The sequence below is a fragment of the Rhincodon typus genome, chromosome 28 (assembly GCF_021869965.1).
Source record: "Rhincodon typus isolate 14 chromosome 28, sRhiTyp1.1, whole genome shotgun sequence".
NCBI lineage: Eukaryota > Metazoa > Chordata > Chondrichthyes > Orectolobiformes > Rhincodontidae > Rhincodon > Rhincodon typus.
In genome coordinates, this window is record NC_063359.1 from 35,707,636 (window position 1) to 35,728,531 (window position 20,896).

Sequence of the window (20,896 nt, forward strand, 5' to 3'; positions counted from 1 at the left end):
GATTGGAGAGTGTTTGTGTGTGTGTTCATGTGGGAGTGTGCGTGTGTCTATGTATTAGTGTGAGATTGAAGTTTGTATATGTTAGTGTGAGATTGGAGAGTGTGTGTATGTTGTGTGCACGCACGCCTGCATGTGTTCATGTGAGATTGGAGTGTGTGTGTCTTAGTGTGGGATTGGAGTGTGTGTCTGTTAGTCTATGCAATAGTGTGTGTTAGTGTGTGCATTAACATGGGATTGAAGTGTGTATGTGTTTGCGTGTGTATGTGTGTTCACATATGTTGTGTGCCTCAGTGTGAGATCAGAATATGTGACAGTTTGAGATCAGAATGAGTATTTTCATGATCCCAGCTGGTGGTAATACTGGACCTGTCAAATCTCAGAGTGAAACCTGGCTTGATAGATCATAATTTTTGCATTTGGTTGCTGTGGTGGTTAGTCATTGGACATATTCACACAAGGCTGGATATATTCTTTAACAAAGGAACCAAATCCTATAACACAACAAATAAAAATACAAAGCTATATATATGACAGTTTAGAAAGATGATGATGAATGGTGTGTAAAATGTATTACCATTTTTGGAATTTGAATTGTTTTATAAGGCGAACATGGTCAGAATGTCATTCTGGAGCAGTGACCTAAATACATCTATTCCAAGGAGACTGCAATCAAGATCTTGGGAGAACCCCTAAAGTATGAATGGAATAAAATTTTAATACTTCTGGTTTTATGGAAGGCAATGTAAAGACATTAAGTCATTAGTTTTACTTTTCAATTCAGTTTAGAATACACCAGTTCTAATTGAGAAGAATCAAGATTTGAGTTCAGGGGCAAGTTTTTAATTCCTTTCTTAGCAGGCTTTTGTTCAATTCAGTTCAGAGGATGCCAGTCACTGCAGCAGCAATGCTGTTGCTGGTTCGTGAAATTTCCGAACCAGGAGAGTTTGATGTAGAAATCTTCAGGTTGGTAGAATTGAAGAAGTTGACGGTATTGTTATTGACCAGATCAAACCCCCTCAAAATATATTAAGAAGTTAGCTAGACCCTAACTTCTTTTAAAGGCAAGGGTAGGGCATTACATTCCAAATGCAATTTGATTCATCAAACTACTCAAATTTAAGAAAAACACACTTTTTTTCACTACAGTTAAAATACAGACAAAATAAAACTAAAACAAATAATTGGCTTAACTGTAACTCTATTGAAATGCTTAACAAAATAATATATATTAACTAGTACTAATTAACTGTTCCAAGATGGTAATAGCCCATAAACACGTCCCTGGAAAAGGCAGATTCAGTAAAATAGATTGTGTCACATGCAATTCTAGCAGCAGGAAGAGAACCCCAGTTTTTAGCTGTAACAGAGAGGAATGACAGCTTTCACATCCAGCTTCAAGAACCCAGCAACTGCTGAAAGCTAGAACTAAAAATCCTGGTTCTGTGGGAGTTTGACCCCACCCATTCAGGCTGCTTCTATTGTTTCAACTTTTAAAAAAACCCAAGGCCTCACAAGCTGTTTACTTTATTGACTTTGTGCAGAGCACTCAACTCCTCTGTCTCACCCTTTCTTCATTAAAAAAAAACCAGGACAAAATATACCTCTTAAGCCATAGTATTGTCACAGTATTAGAATTGTGAAGGGTTCATGCCATCAGACTCAGAGAATTATTCCAAAATGATCTCATCATTTTAAAAGAGAAAAGAACCTAGAAGGAGGAAGTTAAGTGGAAACTTAAGGAGTTGAGATATGCGTATAATTTCTTTGGGATTGAGTATCTACAATGGATAGAGTTGAGAACCAAACTTTGTTAAAACTTTATTAGTGTGTATGCTGACATCCTCTAATTATCATACTTATAGCTTAGTTTGTTTGTTTACTTTCTTTTATGTAATAATCTTAAGTTCTATTGTTTAAAAAAAACATCGGCTGCTCATATGTTTCAGTGATTAATTACTATGTTAGCTAAATATACAATTTGTCAAGCCAGGTTTCATTCCAGGATCTGATTTGTTCAATATCAATGTTAGTTGTGGTGCAGGATTTGCAGGATTGAAATTCATTGTATTTAAGACTGGCTTATTTGATGAACCTATTGAAGAAATGCAAGAAATATGAATAGACAAATGAATGTCAGAGTGATTTTGAAAGTTTGAAAGCTGTGCTAGCACCTGCATTAACCTTGGCACTACCAAATTATGAGACACATTCAAATTAGCCATTGATATCAGTGTGCATGTTGTTTTATTACAAGAAGATGAAACTTATATTAAACGGCCATTCGATTATTTTTCAAAGATCTTGTATGTATGTCAACAGAAATATTCAAAAGTGGAGAAAGAAATATTGAGTCTTGTGTTGTCTCTACATCAGTTTGCAATTTACATCTCCCGGACCACAACATTTTAATCAAAATGGGGAAATTCCATGAGAAAAATCCAAGACTGTTTCATGGCTGATAAAAGCAGTACTAGAATAGAACAGAATCCCTACAGTGTGGAAACAGGCCATTCAGCCCATTGAGTCCACACCAACATTCTGAGGAGCATCCAACCCAGACACACTCCTCCTACCCTATCTCTATAACCTTACATTTCCCATTGCTCATCCAATATTTTGTCAGGAGCACATATGAAGGAAATCAAATGCCTTAATCAAAATGGATTTCTGTAAAGTATGGTTGATATGATACTCAATATGTGCTTAATGTAAATACATTACTACTGTTAACATTACACTGAAATGGTGTTAAAAGAACTTACTGATAGAAATCAAAAATTACTCAAAGTTGCTTTCTCAGTTTTAGTTATGGAGATGTGACGAAAGATGTGTAAAATATATCATGATTTATGGAATTTGAAATGTTTTAACAAGAGAGGCATATGGATGTGGGTTAGTGCTGTGATTTTTTAAAGAAAGGTCAGAAAGTTATTCTAGAACAGTGACCTAAATGCAGCAGTTCTAAGAACACGTTGTGACTACAGCCAAAGATTTGGGAGAACCCCTGGAGCATTAACAGAGTCAGATTTTTATATTTTTGGGTTTATGACAGACAGTGCAAACACTTACAACCATTTTATTTGTTATCAGTTCAGTTCTCAGTTGTTTCTGTTGAGAAGAATCAAGAGTCCAGTCAGAAGCACATTTTTAGTTTCTGTACTCGCAGGATTCAGGTTTGAATCAATCACTACAATAGCAATGCTTTTTTTCATTCTGGTTGGTGAAGTTTTCAAAGCCTGGGGAGTCTCGGACAGGTTTTTAGAATTGAAAACATTTCAACCATCAGAATTGTGAAAGCATCACGCCATCAGACTCAGACAGCTGAGATTCTCATCTCGCCGTTAAATCCTTCAGTGCTAAATTGTACCTTTTTTCTCTTTGATGTCAGGCATCTCACTTTTCTAATCTCATGTATTTTCCTAACTGTCTCACATCATTTAGGATCAGGGAAAATTCAGCCCAACACTCATTGTTCTAACTGACTTCATAACATCTTAAAACAAACCTTCCCAGAACTGGAACCATACATCAATTTAACCTCCAGTTTAAAACTTTAACATTTTACATGGTAATGTGTCAGTGTGAATTTGGAGTTTGTGTCTTTAAAATTAGACTCTGTGTGTGTGTGTGTGTGTAAGAGAGAGAGAGAGAGAGTCTGAGAGTCTGCATTGTCTGTGTGTGAGAGATTGGATTTTCTGTGCCTGTGTGTGTAATGTGTATGTTTGAGATTGGAATTGGTATGTGTGTGTGTGTGTGTGTGTGTGTGTCTGTGTGTGTGTCTGTGCATGTGTATGTGTGAGATTGGATTGTGCGTGTGTGTGTGTATGTGTGTGTTTGTGAGACAGTGTGAAATTAAAGTCTCTTTATGTCAGTCTGAGTTTGGATTGGTGTGTGCGTGAGATTGGATTGTTTGTGTGAGCGTGAGATCAAATTGTTTATGTGTGTGTGAGAGAGATTGAATTGTGTGTGTGTGTGTGTGTGAGAGAGAGACAGTGTGAGATTAAAATGTTGCTGTGTCAGTGTGAGATTGGATTGCATGTGTGTGAGAGTATGAGATTTGATTTTGTATGTGTGTGTGAGAGAGAGAGACAATATAAGATTAGAGTGTCTGTGTGCCAGTATGAGCTTGGATTGTGTGTTCCTTGGAGATATTTTGGGGGGATGATTGTTGGGCTTGAGGCTTTGCAGAACACCTGCTGGATTCCTAAACTGTGACTTTACAATGTTGTGCTCTGTGCCCCCTCAGACGCCTCCTGTATGGATAACATTCCGCGTGGGTCTGCAGTGTGGAATCATACTGGCCCTCATGGTGCTGATAATTATCAAAGGTAAGCATTTAGCGCCAGCCAACCGGCAAATAAGTAAAGGTTTTGTTGTGTATTCTCAGGTTATTTGTAAACAACACTACTGACAGGTTGGTGTGAATAATTCAGTGATGTGCTCAGATCAAGTGACTACAGCAGACAGGCATCTTCAGTAACACGACATTGACTGTCAAAAAGGGCTAATGAGTAGAGTGCGGCCTAGCTCACAGGCTGCAGAGTGAGAGTCTGGCAGACCCATGGTACGGCCTTCTCGCATAACCTCACGCTCCCGAGATCTGCAGGCCCAGGGCACGGACAGTGTTACTTGCTGCAACTCAAGATGAATAGTTTAGAAAGGAAGGACGTTCGATTTTTACCTTTCCCTTGTGCTCTCTCAAATAACACTTTCTCAGAATTAAGTATTCACGGGTGAAGTGGTCTGGGGTGCCTTACATTCTTCACAGTGTTTGCGTTTGTTTCCTCTGATGCTTTCTTCAGATGAAGGTTGTGGGGAAGCAGGGAGCAGACGAAAGGCGGTCAGCTTCAGGGTGGACAGATTTCAGGAAGCTTTACAGGAGTTTCTGTCTCGAACCACCTCATCAGTCGGACCTCACCCTCCCACAGCCAATCAATAATGAATAGATTTGCCACTAGCCAGAGGAATAGAAAAAGAAACAGAAGCAGGAAACTCCATTTTAGCCAGACCATCCCTAAGAAGGAGGCCATTCAGCCCATTGTATCTGCACTGGGTTTCCAATGGGCATTATGACTTAGTGCCATTCTCCTGCATTTCCCCATACACTTGGTACATTGTTCTCTTCAAATAACCATCCAGTGCTCAATTAGATCAGCTTCCACCATCCTTCCATGCATTCCAGACTTTCTCTCATATTTCGTTTGTTATGTATGCAAATAGATTTAAATCTGTGCTGTCCCTTGAAATCTTTATGATCCAGAAATCTATGAATCCCAGTCTTCAATACACTCAGTGACTGAGCCTCCTCAGCACCCTGAGCAATTCCAAAGTTTCACTAGCCTCTGAGTGAAGAAAATCCTCCTCAGCTCAGCTTGAAATGGCACCTCCACCCCATTCCGATGCTCTGTCAGTGGTTCAGGAGAAACATTCTATCTCTGTCTACATATTCTTACTAGCCTCTGGGTGAAGTGCCTTTTCCTGAACTCATGATCAGATTGATTACTGACTATTTCATTTTATGGCCACTAGTTTTGTAATTTCCCAAAAGAGGAAATGCAATCTCCATGCCTACCCTTCCAAACGTCATAGTGCTGACACCTACAATCAAGTCAACGTTTCCTCTTCTACCACAATGCCATTTTACCCACAATGTCCGATATCACAGAACTGTTATGATACAGAAGGCGGTCATTCAGCTCATCGTGCCTACGCTAACTATCCAATGAGTGTTATAACTCAGTACCATTCAACCCGCTTTTTCCTCATACCCATGACACATTATTTGAATAGACTCAATTATTCAATGCCCTCAATTGGCTCAGCCTCCACCAGAAGAGGCTTTCCCTCTTCTGGAAAAAGGCCCAGCTTGTTCAGCCTTTCCTAATAGTTATAACCTCTCGGTTCCACTATCATAAGTGTGAATTTTTTTTTGCAATTTCAGAAATGCCAACCACACCATCCCATAACTTAGAAGACAAAATCTTTAAAAATCAGGAAATTGGGCCATGAATCATGGGTTGCTATTTTTTCAAACATAATATAGCCCTGCCGTTGGGCCAGTTGGTTTAGAATTGAGACCCACCTGCCCCAAAGTGTGTCGTAACATGTCTGTAAAACGTTGACTTTATAAAGAAAAATCTTATGTCAGTCTTTGGTTAAATGACAATCCTGTTGTCTCACATTCACAGGCCTAACATTGATCCTTGCTGGATTTGATTTCTTTCCCCTAGCTATCTATGTATCCCAGGAAGCCAGCATGTGGCCCCTACTGAGGGCTTATAGAGGAGGCTTCATCATGATTGAGTTTGTCTTCCTGTTGGGAATTAACACCTACGGCTGGAGAAAAGCAGGAGTGAACCACACTTTAATCTTTGAACTTGACCCTAGGAACCATCTCTCCCATCAACAATTCTTTGAGGTGAGTCTGATGACATCTTTCCTAAAGGCTGATGATGGAAGCTGCTACCTTGCCAAGATTGGAGCTGGTTAGCTCAGTGGGTTGGATGGCAGGTCCACGATGCGGAGTGACACTGACAGTGTGGGTTCAATTCCTCCAACGATCGAGGTTACCCTGAAGGACTCTCCTCAACCTCTCCCCTTGCCTGAGGTGTGGTGACCCTCAGGTTAAACCACCACCTCTCATTAATGAGAGAGCATCCTTATGGTCTGGTAGGATTACGATGATTTTACCTCAAGGCCAAAGTAATGGGTTTAGTCTTCATCTATTCTCCGAACCCATGCTGCTGGTATTAATCTGGTTCACACTCGTGGTGTTTAGCCAACTGAACTAACTGGATAATGGGGGTGGGGGGGTTGTGGTGGTCAAAGGACATAGCATTAGATTAAATTTATGTGTTGGGCTGTTGTACTGATAGTAGGCCTGGTTTGACAGAATAGGAACTGGTGCAATGTTCTACATACAGGTGAAGCAGTTGTGTTTACAAACTGAAGTATTACAACAAAGCCCACCGTGGCAGGTTGAGAATTTCAAAATTGAGGAAAATGTGCAAGTGAGAAGTTGACATCAGTAAACGTGACCATGATGCTGTTCGATCGTCATGAGAAAATCTGCCAACCTTACTTGGCGTATTTGCAACTCAAGAACTTTAGCTCGTCTGAAATAGCCTAACAAGTCTTTTGTTTGTAAAACATTTATTCATTCAGAGGCCAAGGCCATCACTGGCTAGGCTAATATTTGTTGTCCATCCCTAATTGTCCAGAGGGCAGTTAAGAGTCAACCTCATTACTGTGGGTGTGGAGTCACATGTAGACCAGATCAGGTAAGGATAACAGCTTCCTTCCCTAAAGGACATTAGTGAAGTAGATGGGTTTTTCCAACCATTGATAATGGATTCATGGTCATCATTAACTCTTAATTCCAGATTTTTATTGAGTTCAAATTCTACCATCTGCTGTGGTGGAATTCAAACGCAGGCCCCAAGTGTGTCTCTGGATTAACAGTCTAACGATAATACCACTAGGCCATTGCCTCCCCACAAATTATCTCAGTGCATCAATAGGCTAACCTATTGAGAGTTCCTCATGTGCATCTTTCTTTCCCAGTTGGCAGGTTTCCTTGGGGTCCTGTGGTGTGTGAGCCTATTAGCCTGTCTCTTTAGTACTTACATCCACACTCCGATGCCAGTCAATCCCCTGGTCCTGTATGGATTCATGTTGCTGCTGCTTCTGAACCCAACCAAAACCTTCTACTACAAGTCCCGAGTCTGGTTATTGAAAGTCCTGGTAAGTATGTCAGCACTGGGGAGGTGAAAGGCAGAACCTGCTATTTATATAGCGCGCTTCATGGCCTCAGATTGCAATCAATGATGTCTGACTGAAATATATTCCCTGCTGCAGTGTAAGAGAAATAGCACCTGGTTGGGAAAAAGGTATCCATTTACTCTGACCCCTTGTGAACAGTGTTGGCAATCCTTGCACCCAAGCTATTCACAATCCCACTGTGCTCTTGGGAAAGGTGAAATGCTATGGTTACGCTCCCCGCTATTCCACTAGAGGGAGAGAAACTCCTGGGAGAATGTGCCTACATCTACCATCTCTGGTATCCTCATGGAGGGTTGGTAGCCAGATGTCTACTGCCAAGGGGATGGCAAGGCAACAGAGGTCAGAATAGATGCCCCTCCACTCTCCCATTAACAGAAGACTTCCAGCAATTAGCTGACTCATAAAGGGGAAGGGGCCTTCAGAATTGGGAGCTCCTATTTTCAGTTCTACCATCCTTGATGGGTAGTGCTGTGTGTAGAGGGACCATGTTTCAAGTATTGACTCCAAATGTGCAAATGCACCAAATCTAAGATTATAGCTGTGGGTGTGCCATTTCCCTGCAGTATCCCCATACACTTTAATATCGAGAAAGTTACCAATCTCTGTCTTAAATACACTCAATGACTGAGCTCAGGACTGAGGAGTGTGTTGGACCTGGAAAACATACTTTTATTATACATTGCAAAAGATTCAAGGAGGAATGAAAAAGGTGTTTGCTGTCCTGATCTGGAAGGCACTGCCAAAAGGGTGGTGAGACCATACTCAATTGTAAAAGAGGAAACAGATAAATACTTGATGGGGGAATCATTGGGCCATGGCAATGGGGCATTGGAGGCTGGAGATGAATTGGATAAAATCTTTTAAAGAGCCAGCACAGGGAAAATAGGCTGAATGGCCTGTTGCTGAAGTGCACGATTTGGCTGATTAGTGACGAGGCTTGGACTTTAATCATTGCTCTGTCCGATTCCTTCTAAACAGTGTCGGTCAGTAACTGCTCCATTCCATAAGGTCAGCTTCGCCGATTTTTGGCTCGCAGATCAACTCAACAGCATGGGAACCGTCTTCCTCGACCTCTGGTCCTTGATCTGCTTCTACACCTTTGAAGTGAACTGGGAAAACAACCAGGGCCTCCTGAGCCCCCCAGCAGGTGATGGACAATTTTCCAAATAACTAGCCTTAGCAAGCCACATTCCGTGGGGTCTCAACTGTGCATCAATGCAAGAGGTGACATCTCTTGTCCTCATTCGAGACTTGAAACTTGTAGCTGTAAAAAGACTTGCACGACACACACGGCTGGTGGATTTCAGTCTGTACAGCTTTTTATTTGCTCTCTTGAGTGGGCAAAACTGGCAGCTGAAGCCTATTCTTAGTTGTCCTTGAGAAGGTTGTGGTGGGGATCTATCTTCTACGATCCTCAAAAGAGATTGGCTCCCACAATAATTTTGAGATTATGAGTCAATGGTGATATAATGAGCAGCTGATCTATGACCAAGTCAAGGCGGGGTGTGAATTGGAGGAGTATTTGGAAGTCGAGCCCCCTTGGCTGGGGTCTATCCTGTGGCAGGTCCATGTACCAACACATGATCGTACAGGGATTGGAGACCGAGTCTTGTAGCAGGAGCACTCATCAAGCAGACCGCTCTGTCCTGGATAGGATTTGAGTGTTGTCATGGCTGCTTCCATCCAGGGGGGATGGAGAATGTGCCTCCATCGAGGGCCTCAACCTAGCCCTTGAACATAATGGAGAGGCTCTGAGAAGCTGGACGATGATCCACATACATGGTCTCTACCCCACCATTGTAACCTCAGTGTTGGTGTGGCCGATTTGATTTTGTTTTAACATTTTATTTATTTATTGATCAGAGGGTGGTGAAATATCAAACACATTGCTGTGCCTCTACAGCAACATTAGGCCAGTTTCCTTCCCTAAGTGAAGCAGATTTTTTTTTACCCCTGACAATGGTCATGGTCGTCATTAGACTCTTACTTCCAAATATTTTATTGAGTTCAAATTCAAACTCCCACCATGGTAGGATTTGAACCCAGGTCCCCAAGTCATTACCTAGGCCTGTGGATTTAAGAGGCAAGTGATAATACCACTTCTCTCCTAGTGACGGTAAGGTTTTGGTAACAGTAGTTCTGTTGAAGATTGGGACAAAAACATTTAGGCCTTTTCCTGTTGGAAATGGCCATTTTTCTGGCAGTCATAGGGCACAAATATTATCTATCACTGAAAGCTGGCTTATGGTTTCAGTATCAAATGGTGGGAGATGTTCTACTGAAACTTGTGGGGGTGATTCAGAATCCTAAAATCAGGGTGAGATGTGGGACACCTGGTGAAAGTGGATGACCTCAACAGTTTTACTTCAGGCAGCTCCTAAATGCGCATTGTTGGTCAGCCATTCAAACCAGCCTTTTCCTGCTGCTGGTCCAATCACAGGAGCCGTAGGCCTGAAGGCTCAGCAGCGCCACCTGGAGAAGTGGTCATTCCTGAGCTACGCAGGTGACCTTGACAGCGAAGTAAAAACAAAATTGAAAAATTGCACAGGTTGAGGGTCGGAGGGGAAACCCCTTTATGGATGTCAGCAAGGTCTGCCCTGAGGTCCCTTCTTTGACCCAAAGGGCCACGTTTCCCATCTCCAGATTGCCCCAGGGAGGTTTAAGAACATAAGAAATAGTGACAGGAGTTGACCATTTAGCCTCTTGAGCCTGCTCCACCATTCATTAAGATCAAGGTTATAGTCCAAGAGGTTTATTTGAAATTATAAGCTTTCGGAGCGCTGCTCCTTTGGCAGGTGAAGTGGAAGGAAGCAAACAGGCACAGGGTTTATAGGCAGAGAGATAATTGCAAGATAATTCCAGGTAATTAGGACTGTCAAAAGAGTGTCATAATTGCCTCTACTTATCGTGCCATTATCTCTCTACCTATAAACTCTGTGCCTATGCGCTACCCTCCACTTCACCTGATGAAGGAGCAGTGCTCCAAAAGCTTGTGATTTCAAATAAACCTGTTGGACCATAACTTGGTGTTGTGTGACTTCTGACTTTGTCCTCCCCAGCCCGACACCGGCACCTCCACATCATTAAGGTCAAGCCTGATTTGTTTGTGCTCATAACATTACACTCCTGCCTGCACCCTTATAACTCTCAACCTCATCGTCAGTCAAAATCTGTGCAGCTCGGCATTAAGTATATTCAATATTGCAGCAGTCCCAAACTCTGCAGTCAATAATTCGGAAGATTCACAACCCTTTGAGCGAAGACATTTGTTCTAATCTCAGTTCCTTATCCAGTGACTGTGTTTTAGGTTCCCCCAACTTCAGAGAGTTCACACAATTCATAATTAAGCAAGATAAGTGCAATATCCATTACAAAGACCATTCCACCAACTTTGAATCGTCACTCATGAGTTTTCAATATTTTCTCATTAATGGAATGTACGACATCTTCGAATTTTTATTATCAATGCTCTATGAAATTCAATTCATTTTATTCTAACATTCTGCCTTCTGTCTGCCACAGAAAAATTTGGGGGGAATGGTTACTCCTATGGAGTGACCTGTATCATCCAGTGTATCCCACCCTGGATCCGGTTCACTCAGTGTCTCCGTCGGTACAGGGACAGCAGGGATGCATTCCCACATTTAGCAAATGCCGGAAAATATTCTACAGTTTTCATCATGGTCACCTTTGCAGCTCTCTACTCAACTGAAAAAGGCAAGTTAAATCTCTCGTTTATTTCGCCAGACCAGCCACTAATGGGGAGGGGTTCACTGAATCTGAGGTTTCACTGATGGAATTAATAATCAGGTAATCAGAGAGGGTGTCAATCTGATTGAGTGAACAATCAACTCCACAGTCATACAACTCATGCAAAAGTTCAGTCACAAGACTGTAAGACGTAGCAACAGAATTAGGCCATTCAGCCCATCGAGTCAACTCTGCCATTCAATAAAATCATGGCTGATCAGATAATCCTCAACTCCACATTTGTGCCTTTTGCCCATAAGCCTCGATTCTCTTACTGATTAAATAAAAAATCAGTCTCTGAGCCTTTAATAGACTTACTGATCTAGTGTCTACAGTCCTCTGCGGTAAAGAACTCCAAAGATTCACTAACCTTGGAGAGAAGAAGTTCCTCCTCATCTCTGTCTTAAATCGGCGATCCTTTACTCTGATAGCAAAGAGTCTCTGCACTCCGATTCTTAAAGCTGTGACCTTCTCTGAAGCATATGCTTATCAAATTTAACAATGCTGTCTAAATCATGTATTTCCTGCAGCTGAGCTCGGAGCAGGACTTTTCATAACTATACCATTCCAGAGACCAGGTTCTGATTGATGTCAGTAGACCCCACGGAGAGGATAGCCGATATATAATCAGATAATCCATAATTTACTGGAGTGTAAAGTTTGTGGCATTGAACATGTAGGGCATTTCTTGTTGTTGAACAGTTTTACCAAAAGGCAGCCGTGGACCTGAGGTTGATATGCTCAAAGGCACGGAATGGGTTAGAATGGAGGAGCACTCGGCAGGAACTTAAAAACTTGCACATCCCAAATTTCAATCACTCCCATGCCTTCAGCTACCTGGAATTGAAGTTCTGGAGTTCCCTCCCTAAATCACTTTGTCCAGCTCTCTCTCTCTCTCTCCTCTTATACAATACAGCTTCAAACCTACTTCTTTGACCAAATTGTTGGTCATCCTGTATGCAGGTCTGTATGCCTCTCACTGCCTGTGTGGAGTTTGCACATTCTCCCCATGTCTGTGTGGGTTTCCTTCCACGTGCTCTGGTTTCCTTCCACGGTCCAGCGATGTGCAGGTTAGGTGGGTTGGCTGTGCTAAATTATCTGTAGTGTCGAGGGATGTGCAGACTGGGTGGGTTAGCCGCAGGAAATGCAGGGTTACTGGGATAGGGTCGGGGGGGGAAGGGGTTAGGACTGGGTGGGATGCTGTTTGGAGGGTCAGTGCAGACTCGAGGGGGGTGCTGAATGGCCTCTTTCCACACGGTAAGGGTGCAATGGTTCTACTGCTGTCTCTCTCTCTGTCTCACCCCCTCAGAACGCTCACAGTTGACAATCGGTGTGAAGGTTTACTTCTACCTGTGGGCTGTGACCACCTGTGTCAGCACCATTTTCACTATTGGCTGGGACCTGCGAATGGACTGGGGCCTGTTAGACAGGAACACCAAGGAGAACAAATACCTGAGGGAGGAGACAGTATATCAAAACAAAGTAAGTGCATGTCTTAACTTAAAACACATTCACAATCATCAACTAACTCTACAGCCCTTCGAGAACATTAAAGGTTGCATCTTGTGGCACCTCCTTGTATTTAAGTTTCCCCTTTTCATTTGCATCTATGACATATTAAACATTTCACATCAGGCCCACCTTCAGACTACAAAACCTTACTTCCAGTTGTTGTGTTTTACCACAATTTCTGTCAACTAATTCCATCATGAATTCATCTGCCTGTCATTTACAATGCAAATTGTGTATGTAAACATATCACATTGTAATTACAAACAATTGCCAATGCAGGCACTAGAGCCACAGTTTTTGTCTCTTCCTCAGTTGGTGTGGCAGAGAAACCATCATATTCCATTCAGTAGCAGTAGTGTGTACGATCTATCAGATGCACTGCAGAAATTCACCAAGTCTCCTTAGACCCTTGTAAACCCATGACCGCTTCCATCTAAAAGGACCAGGACAGCAGATACATAGGAACACTATCATCTCCAAGTTCCTCTACAAACCACTTACCATCTTGAATTGGAAATATATTGCCATTCCTTCATGTCACTGGGTCAAAATCCTGGAACTCCCTCCCTAACATCATTGTGGATATACTTAAAGCACATGGAAATGTAGCAGTTCAAGGCAGCTCATCTCCATCCACGAACTTGGATTGTTTTCACTAGAGCATTGGAGGCTGAACAGCAACCCGACAGAAATGTATAAAATTATGAGAGGCATACGTAGGGTGGATAGTCAGAGTCTTTTTCCCAGGGTGGAAATGTCACATACTAGGGAACATAGGGCAAGAGGAGAAAATTTAAAGATGTGAGTGGCAGGTTTTTTGTGGTAGGTGTGTGGAACGCTCTGCTAGGGGAGGTGGTAGAAGCAGAATTAATAAAGCAATGTTTAAGAGGCATTGCGTCAGCCACACGAACAGGCAGAGAATAGAGGGATACAGACCATGTGCAGCCAGATGGGATTAGTTTAGACTGGAACGATGGTTGGCATAGACATGGTGGGCCGAAGGGCCTATTTCTGTGTTGTACTGTTCTGTGTTCTCAAGGATAGTTAGGGATGGGCAATAAATGCTGGAACAGACAATGACATCCAGTTTCCAAGAATGAATTAAAATAATTCCAACCAACAACTTCAGTGCTTCTTAAACTATTGCACTTTTTCCATAATAATATGGATAATATTAAAACATCAAAGATATCAGGGCAGGCAATGTGACTGTAAAATGAAGCCTGCACTACACCGTGTTACCCTCTTAGATTACTTCACGTGAAGACTCAGTCCATATCTTGCCCTGAGATGTTATAGAATAATACAACACGCAAACAGACCTTTCGGTCCAACTTGTCTGTGCTGACCAGACATCCCAATCTGACTTAGTCCCATTTACCCATATCCTGGCCCATACGGGCATTTGGCCCATATCCTTCTAAAGCTTTCCTATTCATGTACCCACCAACTGCTTTTTAAATGTTGTAATTGTACCACCTCCTTTGGCAGCTCATTCCATACATGCACCACCCTCTGTGTGACTCCTCAAGTCCTTTTTAAAATCTTTCCACTCTCACCTTAAACCTATGCCCTCTAGTTTTGGACTCCCCTACCTTGGGGAAAAATATCCTTGGCTATTCACCCTATCCATGTCCCCCCTGATTTTGTACACCTCTATAAGGTCACCTTCAACCTCTAGGGAAAATAGCCCCAGCCTATTCAGTTTCTCCATATAAATCAATCTCTCCAACCCTGGCAACATCCTTGTAAATCTTTTCTGCACCTCTCAAATTTAACATTTGACAGGTAGAGTTGACAAATGATCATCTTTCAGGGTTTTAGATGTTTAAGTTCACTTTCTGTTGTGTTTGAGAGCAATGGTAGCCCCAAAACCAGCTTCTTCCTGTCCATTTCTTCAGGCGGGTGGTACAGTTACAATGAGAGGGCAACATACTGTTTTACTGGGAGAGTGCTTAGAGTATAGAGTTCGTGACCCCGTGATAGAAAGTGAAGCGAACGGCATTGAGCTTTCAATTCATTCATGGGACATGGGTGTCACCCACTCCTAGTGGTGGAGATGGTGATAAGGCAATTTTTCAAACAATTGAGTGTCTTGATTAGGCCATTTCAGAGAACAATCAATCACAGTTAGTGTGGATCTGGAGACAGATATAGGTCAGACCCGATTCGGGTGATAGATTTCCTTCCCTAAAGGATATTAACAGGCCAGATGAATGTTTAGACATCAATTCATGGTCTCCATAGTCTTTGATTCCAAAAGATTGGTGGGTGTGTGGAATAGGCTGCCAGGCAGTGGTAGTGGAGTCAGATACTTTGGAGACATTTAAGCGACTCTTGGATAGGCACATGGATTTTAGTATAATGTAGGGTATGCAGGGTAATTTGATCTTCGTAGGATAATAGGTTGGCACAACATTGTGGGCTGAAGGGCCTGTACTGTTCTATGTTCTATAATGTTTAATTTAAGTTTCCCAGCTGGATTTGAACTCAGTCCCTAGTTGTATTAGTCCAGGCCTGTGGATTACCAAAGCAGTGACATAACCACTATGCCACCAAACCAAGCCAGCACGTGAGGATGAGAGGAGTGTGTTGAAGGAACAATGTCATGTTGGGTGGGATGTGGTTCGCATGGAGCACAGGCACCAGCACAGGGCTGAATGGCCTGTTCCTGTGCTGCGAACACAATGCAGAAAGGTTGGCATTCCAGGGAGGCAAGATCAAATAGGTACAAGGATTCCTCCTGTTTTATTTATCCATGCTATTACCAGTCATTTCCTCACGGAGAACTGGTTCTGACCCAGGCTCTATCTACCCCACAGATCTACTATTACTGTGCCATGATCCAGGATGTGATACTGCGAATAGCCTGGGCCCTCAATATCTTGTTCGTTCAGAATAAGAACTCGGCTGTGGCAGAAATCATCTCAACAACCTTGGCTCCACTGGAGGTCTTCAGGTGAGAGACCGCGCAACCAGGGAGCGAGGATCGACGTGGCCCTAAGTCCCACTTAATTGTTTTCTTTTTCCACTCGGGAAGAGATCCTGGGAGAAGATCACAGGGTCATTGCCCAGGGCAGTGTCAAAAGGGAGGGGGAAGGAAGGGTATTGACAATATAATGGCAAGTCCACATCAAACCTGGGTTCCGAAAGGGCTGAGAGTAGACTTCTAGTCAATGAGGGGAATCAGTTCAATGAGCAGGAGATTGTACTCAACCAGAGAGTTAGGAGGATAATGAGGTGCAGAGTCGTGTTTGGCTTATATCAGCCGTCACTCACTGGCAACGCCCTCACCTGAGTTAGAATGTAACAAGTTCAAAATCTCCAGAGACTGTAGGCAAAATTTCTAGGCTATTGCTCCATTGCAGTCTCAAAGGAGTACCACGCTGCTGCTCCAGTGCAGTCCTGAGGGAATACTGTGCGCTGCTCCAGTGCAGTCCTGAGGGAGGACAGTACTGCTGCTCCAGTGCAGTCCTGAGGGAGGACAGTACTGCTGCTCCAGTGCAGTCCTGAGGGAGGACAGTACTGCTGCTCCAGTGCAGTCCTGAGGGAATACGGTGCACTGCTCCAGTGCAGTCCTGAGGGAGGACAGTGCTGCTGCTCCAGTGCAGTCTTGAGGGAATACGGTGCACTGCTCCAGTGCAGTCCTGAGGGAATACTGTGTGCTGCTCCAGTGCAGTTCTGAGGGAGGACAGTGCTGCTGCTCCAGTGCAGTCCTGCGGGAATACGGTGCACTGTTCCAGTGCAGTCCTGAGGGAGGACAGCGCTGCTGCTCCAGTGCAGTCCTGAGGGAGGACCGCACTGCTCCTCTAGTGCAGTCCTGAGGGAATACTGCACACTGCTGCTACATTGCAGTCCTGAGGGAAGAGTGCGCCCTGCTCCAGTACAGCCTGAGAGGGCGCTATGCTGTCAGGTTAAGCAATGACCAATGCATCAGCTCACTGCTTTGGCTCAATACAGAATGGTGGGTAACTACAATCATCCACTGAATGTACACAACACCACCAGCTCAGGGCATACTGACTACCATAGAAAGGAAATTAAAATTCTGCAGATACTGGAAGCCTGAAATGAAAGCAGATCAAACGGCACACAGAGGCTGCCTGGACCGCTGAGTGTTTCCAGCATTTTCTGTTCACATGACTAGCAACACCCTGGCTGTGGATGAGACGCAGACAGGGAGAGACTGACAGGAACCCATCGAGTTTGCAGCAGAGATAGTAGGAACTGCAGATGCTGGAGAATCCGAGACAACAAGGTGCAGAGCTGGATGAACACAGCAGGCCAAGCAGCATCATAGGAGCAGAGAGGCAAGTCCATTTAAAAAGAGAGCCCAGAGGACTCTTGCAAACAGAGCTCAGGACTGAACGTACAACAAACACAAGATGATTCCTCCAGAAAATTGCCGAGAGGATAGTTACATAAAACAAATTCTGCGCTTGATATGAACCTCAGTCACTTACAAAATAAAAACTAAAAGAACTGCGGATGCTGTGAATCAGGAACAAACACAAAGTTGCTGGAAAAGCTCAGCAGGTCTGGTAGCACCTGTGAAGAAAAAAAAGTGACCCTTCCTCAGAACTCGGACCCGAAACGTTAACTCTTTTTTTCTTCAGAGATGCTGCCAGACCTGCTGAGCTTTTCCAGCAACTTCTGATTTTGTTCCTCAGTCACTCACAGCAGTGAGATAAAACAGGAAGTGCTCGAGATACTCAGCAGGCCTGATAGCATCTGTGGAGAGAGGGGTGGGGCAAGAGAGAGAGAGAAGGGGTGGAGGAAAGAGACAGACAGACAGAGATATTTAACATTTCAAGTCCAGAATGACTCTTCTTCGGAACACTTTTAATGTCACAGATGGCCCCAGGCACGATTGACAAGGGAATGGATTCAATGATTTCCACCCTGACTAGGAATAATAGTGGCACATTAGCAGGCTCAAAGGATCGAATAGACTACTATCCTTACTGCCGTCTATTAAGCAAACAGAGCAGTGTGGAGGGGAGGGGCAGGAAGAGGCAACTTTAGAATAACTCAGCTTCTTTAAATGCAGATATCTAACTTCAACGTGGCTCACGTGTCCTGTTTTGCCGCATTTACGTTTTACACCGTTTTTGAGTTTTGTCTGATATTATGATGTCTATCCACAGGCGATTTGTCTGGAACTTCTTCCGGCTGGAGAATGAGCACCTCAATAATTGCGGGGAGTTCCGAGCAGTCAGGGATATCTCCATTATGCCCGCGACTGGGGTCAACCAGGCAGCTCTGCTGCTCATGATGGACCAGCAGGAGGGGGTCAGGAACCGTGGAAAGGTCAAAGGTGGAAAGCGGAAAACCAACTTCTCCTTGAAACGGTCAAGGTCAGTTTGCAGAACAGTCCGACTCCCAGGAACATTATCAAACTGGAGAAGAAAATCCCAGAACAAGGGACCATAAACTTGGTCAAAGCCATTGGAGCATCTTAAAAGGAGGCACAGGATTGTTAGGGTTGGGCAGCATTCCTGCCAACGGGGAAGTGATTATAAACTGGATTCTCAAGAGGCTTGACATAACAATATACTAATATGAGAGCAGCACGATGGCTCTGTTAGCGTGGTTAGCGCTGTTGCTTCCCAGCACCAGGGACACGGGTTCAATTCCACCCTCGGGTGACCGTCTGTGTGGTGTTTGCACATTCTCCCTGTATCTGCGTGGGTTTCCTCCCACAGGTTAGGGTGATTGGCCGTACTAAATTGCTCACAGTGTCCAGGGATGTGCAGGCTAGGTGACTTAGCCATGGGAAATGCAAGGATAGGGTACTGGGTGTCTGATGCTCTTTGGAGGATCAGTTTGGACTCGATGGGCTGAATGGCCTGCTTCCCTACAGTACGGAAAGAGGCAGATCTCAATCAATCAGATAGTAGGAACTGCAGATGCTAGAGAATCTGAGATAACAAGGTGTAGAGCTGGATGAACCCTTCTTCAGAAAAATTCTGAAGGGTCTAGGCCCGAAACGTCAGCCTTCCTGCTCCGAAGGGTCTAGGCCCGAAACGTCAGCCTTCCTGCTCCACTGATGCTGCTTGGCCTGTTGTGTTCATCCAGCTCTACACCTTGTTATCTCAGATCTCAATTAATCACTGTTTTATTCTTGAAAGCAGTGGGGACAAGCAGCAGTTTTATTTTTAAATCAGACCCATAAGGCGATGATTAGGTTCAGTGTTGCCTTATTACACAGGTGCTAGGCCTGCTTCCCAATGTAAAGTGGAACTATTGCAAAACAGGTTCACCTAACACAGTGTGTATAGATGAGAGATAAGAGGGAAAGGGATGCTGTTGCGCAGTGGTAGTGCCCCTACCTTTGGCTATTCTCCCGCACCCCTTCCATCCCAACACTCTGTGGCAAAATTCACCACAGACAACTGTAGCACATCAAAACCCAGGAGGCTGATCAAATCCTGTCCTAATTTAGCGTCAATAGCAGGGAGGAAAAGATTTTGAAATCTGGGGCAAACGATGCATTGGCGAAGTAAGAGAATCCACATATTTCCAGGGTTTTGTTTGTGAGCAATAGATGGTGTTGTTGCTCTTTCTAAAGTTACCTATCGAGTGTCAAAAAATGCAACACAGCGTCACCTGCTGCCAGAAAGCCGTACTGCAACCCTTAGCAATTTGCATTTTGGAAATTCAAGTGGGATAGAAGGGTCTAGGCCCGAAATGTCAGCCTTCCTGCTCCTTTGATGCTGCTTGGCCTGCTGTGTTCATCCAGCTCTACCCCTTGTTAGCTGGGATAAATTGAAATACGGCAGTAAACCCACACACAACATTCATCTGGTTAATACTTTTGTATCAATATTTCAAAGCATCTTCTCAGTTCTTCCTAAACTTTGCTTTTTACTGAACTACCCCAATTCAGACGCATTAGTAATAGCGACCAGTCCCTACCTCCCACATTCTAAATTATAACGCTTACATGTTTAAAGGTAAATGTTCAGACTGTTATGATCAATGTTTTCAGGAGACAGTCACAGGCTATAGGGAAAGGGCAGGGACAGGAGACTAGACAAAGTGCCCTGGCAAAGAGCTGACAGAGGCAACGAGGGCCGAATGGCCTACAATTCTAAAGCAGATGCCTAATCTCCGACTGCTTTCCATGCAACCCATCCCCCCACCCCCAACCACTGTGAACAGCCACTTCTTTCTGTGACACACAAACACTGCTGTAGCTAGGAGCTAAATTAAAGAGTATAATCTCAAAGGTAATCATCCCTGGATTGCTATAGTACTATAGAAAAGTTACAGCACAGAAAGAGACTATTCAGACCACTGTGTGTGCACAGACTGAATAAACGAGCCCACTTTCCAGCACCGTGAACCACATCCTTGCAGTTTCCAGCCCTTCGGATCCAACTTCCTTGTAAATGAGTCAAGGGTTTGCACCTCTCCCACCAAACGGGGCAGTGAGTTCCAGACACTGCCAGATTCTACAACAAGTTTTGAAGATGATTTTTTTCCCCACGTCCCCGCTCGTGCTTCAACCGATCGCCTAATTCTATTGGCTCCAGTAACTAACCTCTCCATTATTTTGTAAACCTCAATTCAGTCATCCCTCAGCTTCCTTGGTTTTGAGGAATACACCCCAAGCCTATCCAATCAATTTTCACCACTCTTGTAAATCTCTGAATTCCCTCTAGTGCAATTTTGTCTTTCCTGTAACGTGGTGACCAGAACTATATATACACCTCCAGCCGTGGCCTAACTAGTGTTTTATATAGTCCCCATTATCACATCCCTGGTCTTGTATGCAGTACCCCACCCAACACCTTTACCACCTTATCTATCCTGTCCTGCCACCTTCATGCATTGCAAGGTTTCTCAC

General features: G+C 43.7%; 1 protein-coding gene across 1 annotated transcript in view; it reads left to right on the forward strand.

Moving 5' to 3' along the window:
- Positions 1 to 20,896, forward strand: part of LOC109924561 (xenotropic and polytropic retrovirus receptor 1 homolog) — an 84,966-nt gene that overhangs the window by 61,620 nt on the left and 2,450 nt on the right. The window contains exons 7-14 of the mRNA XM_048613633.1: positions 4,247 to 4,328; positions 6,231 to 6,418; positions 7,564 to 7,743; positions 8,761 to 8,929; positions 11,305 to 11,499; positions 12,842 to 13,014; positions 15,867 to 16,003; positions 18,192 to 18,401. Of these exons, the coding sequence (XP_048469590.1) occupies positions 4,247 to 4,328; positions 6,231 to 6,418; positions 7,564 to 7,743; positions 8,761 to 8,929; positions 11,305 to 11,499; positions 12,842 to 13,014; positions 15,867 to 16,003; positions 18,192 to 18,401 (1,334 nt within the window). The remainder of the gene's footprint in view (positions 1 to 4,246; positions 4,329 to 6,230; positions 6,419 to 7,563; positions 7,744 to 8,760; positions 8,930 to 11,304; positions 11,500 to 12,841; positions 13,015 to 15,866; positions 16,004 to 18,191; positions 18,402 to 20,896) is intronic.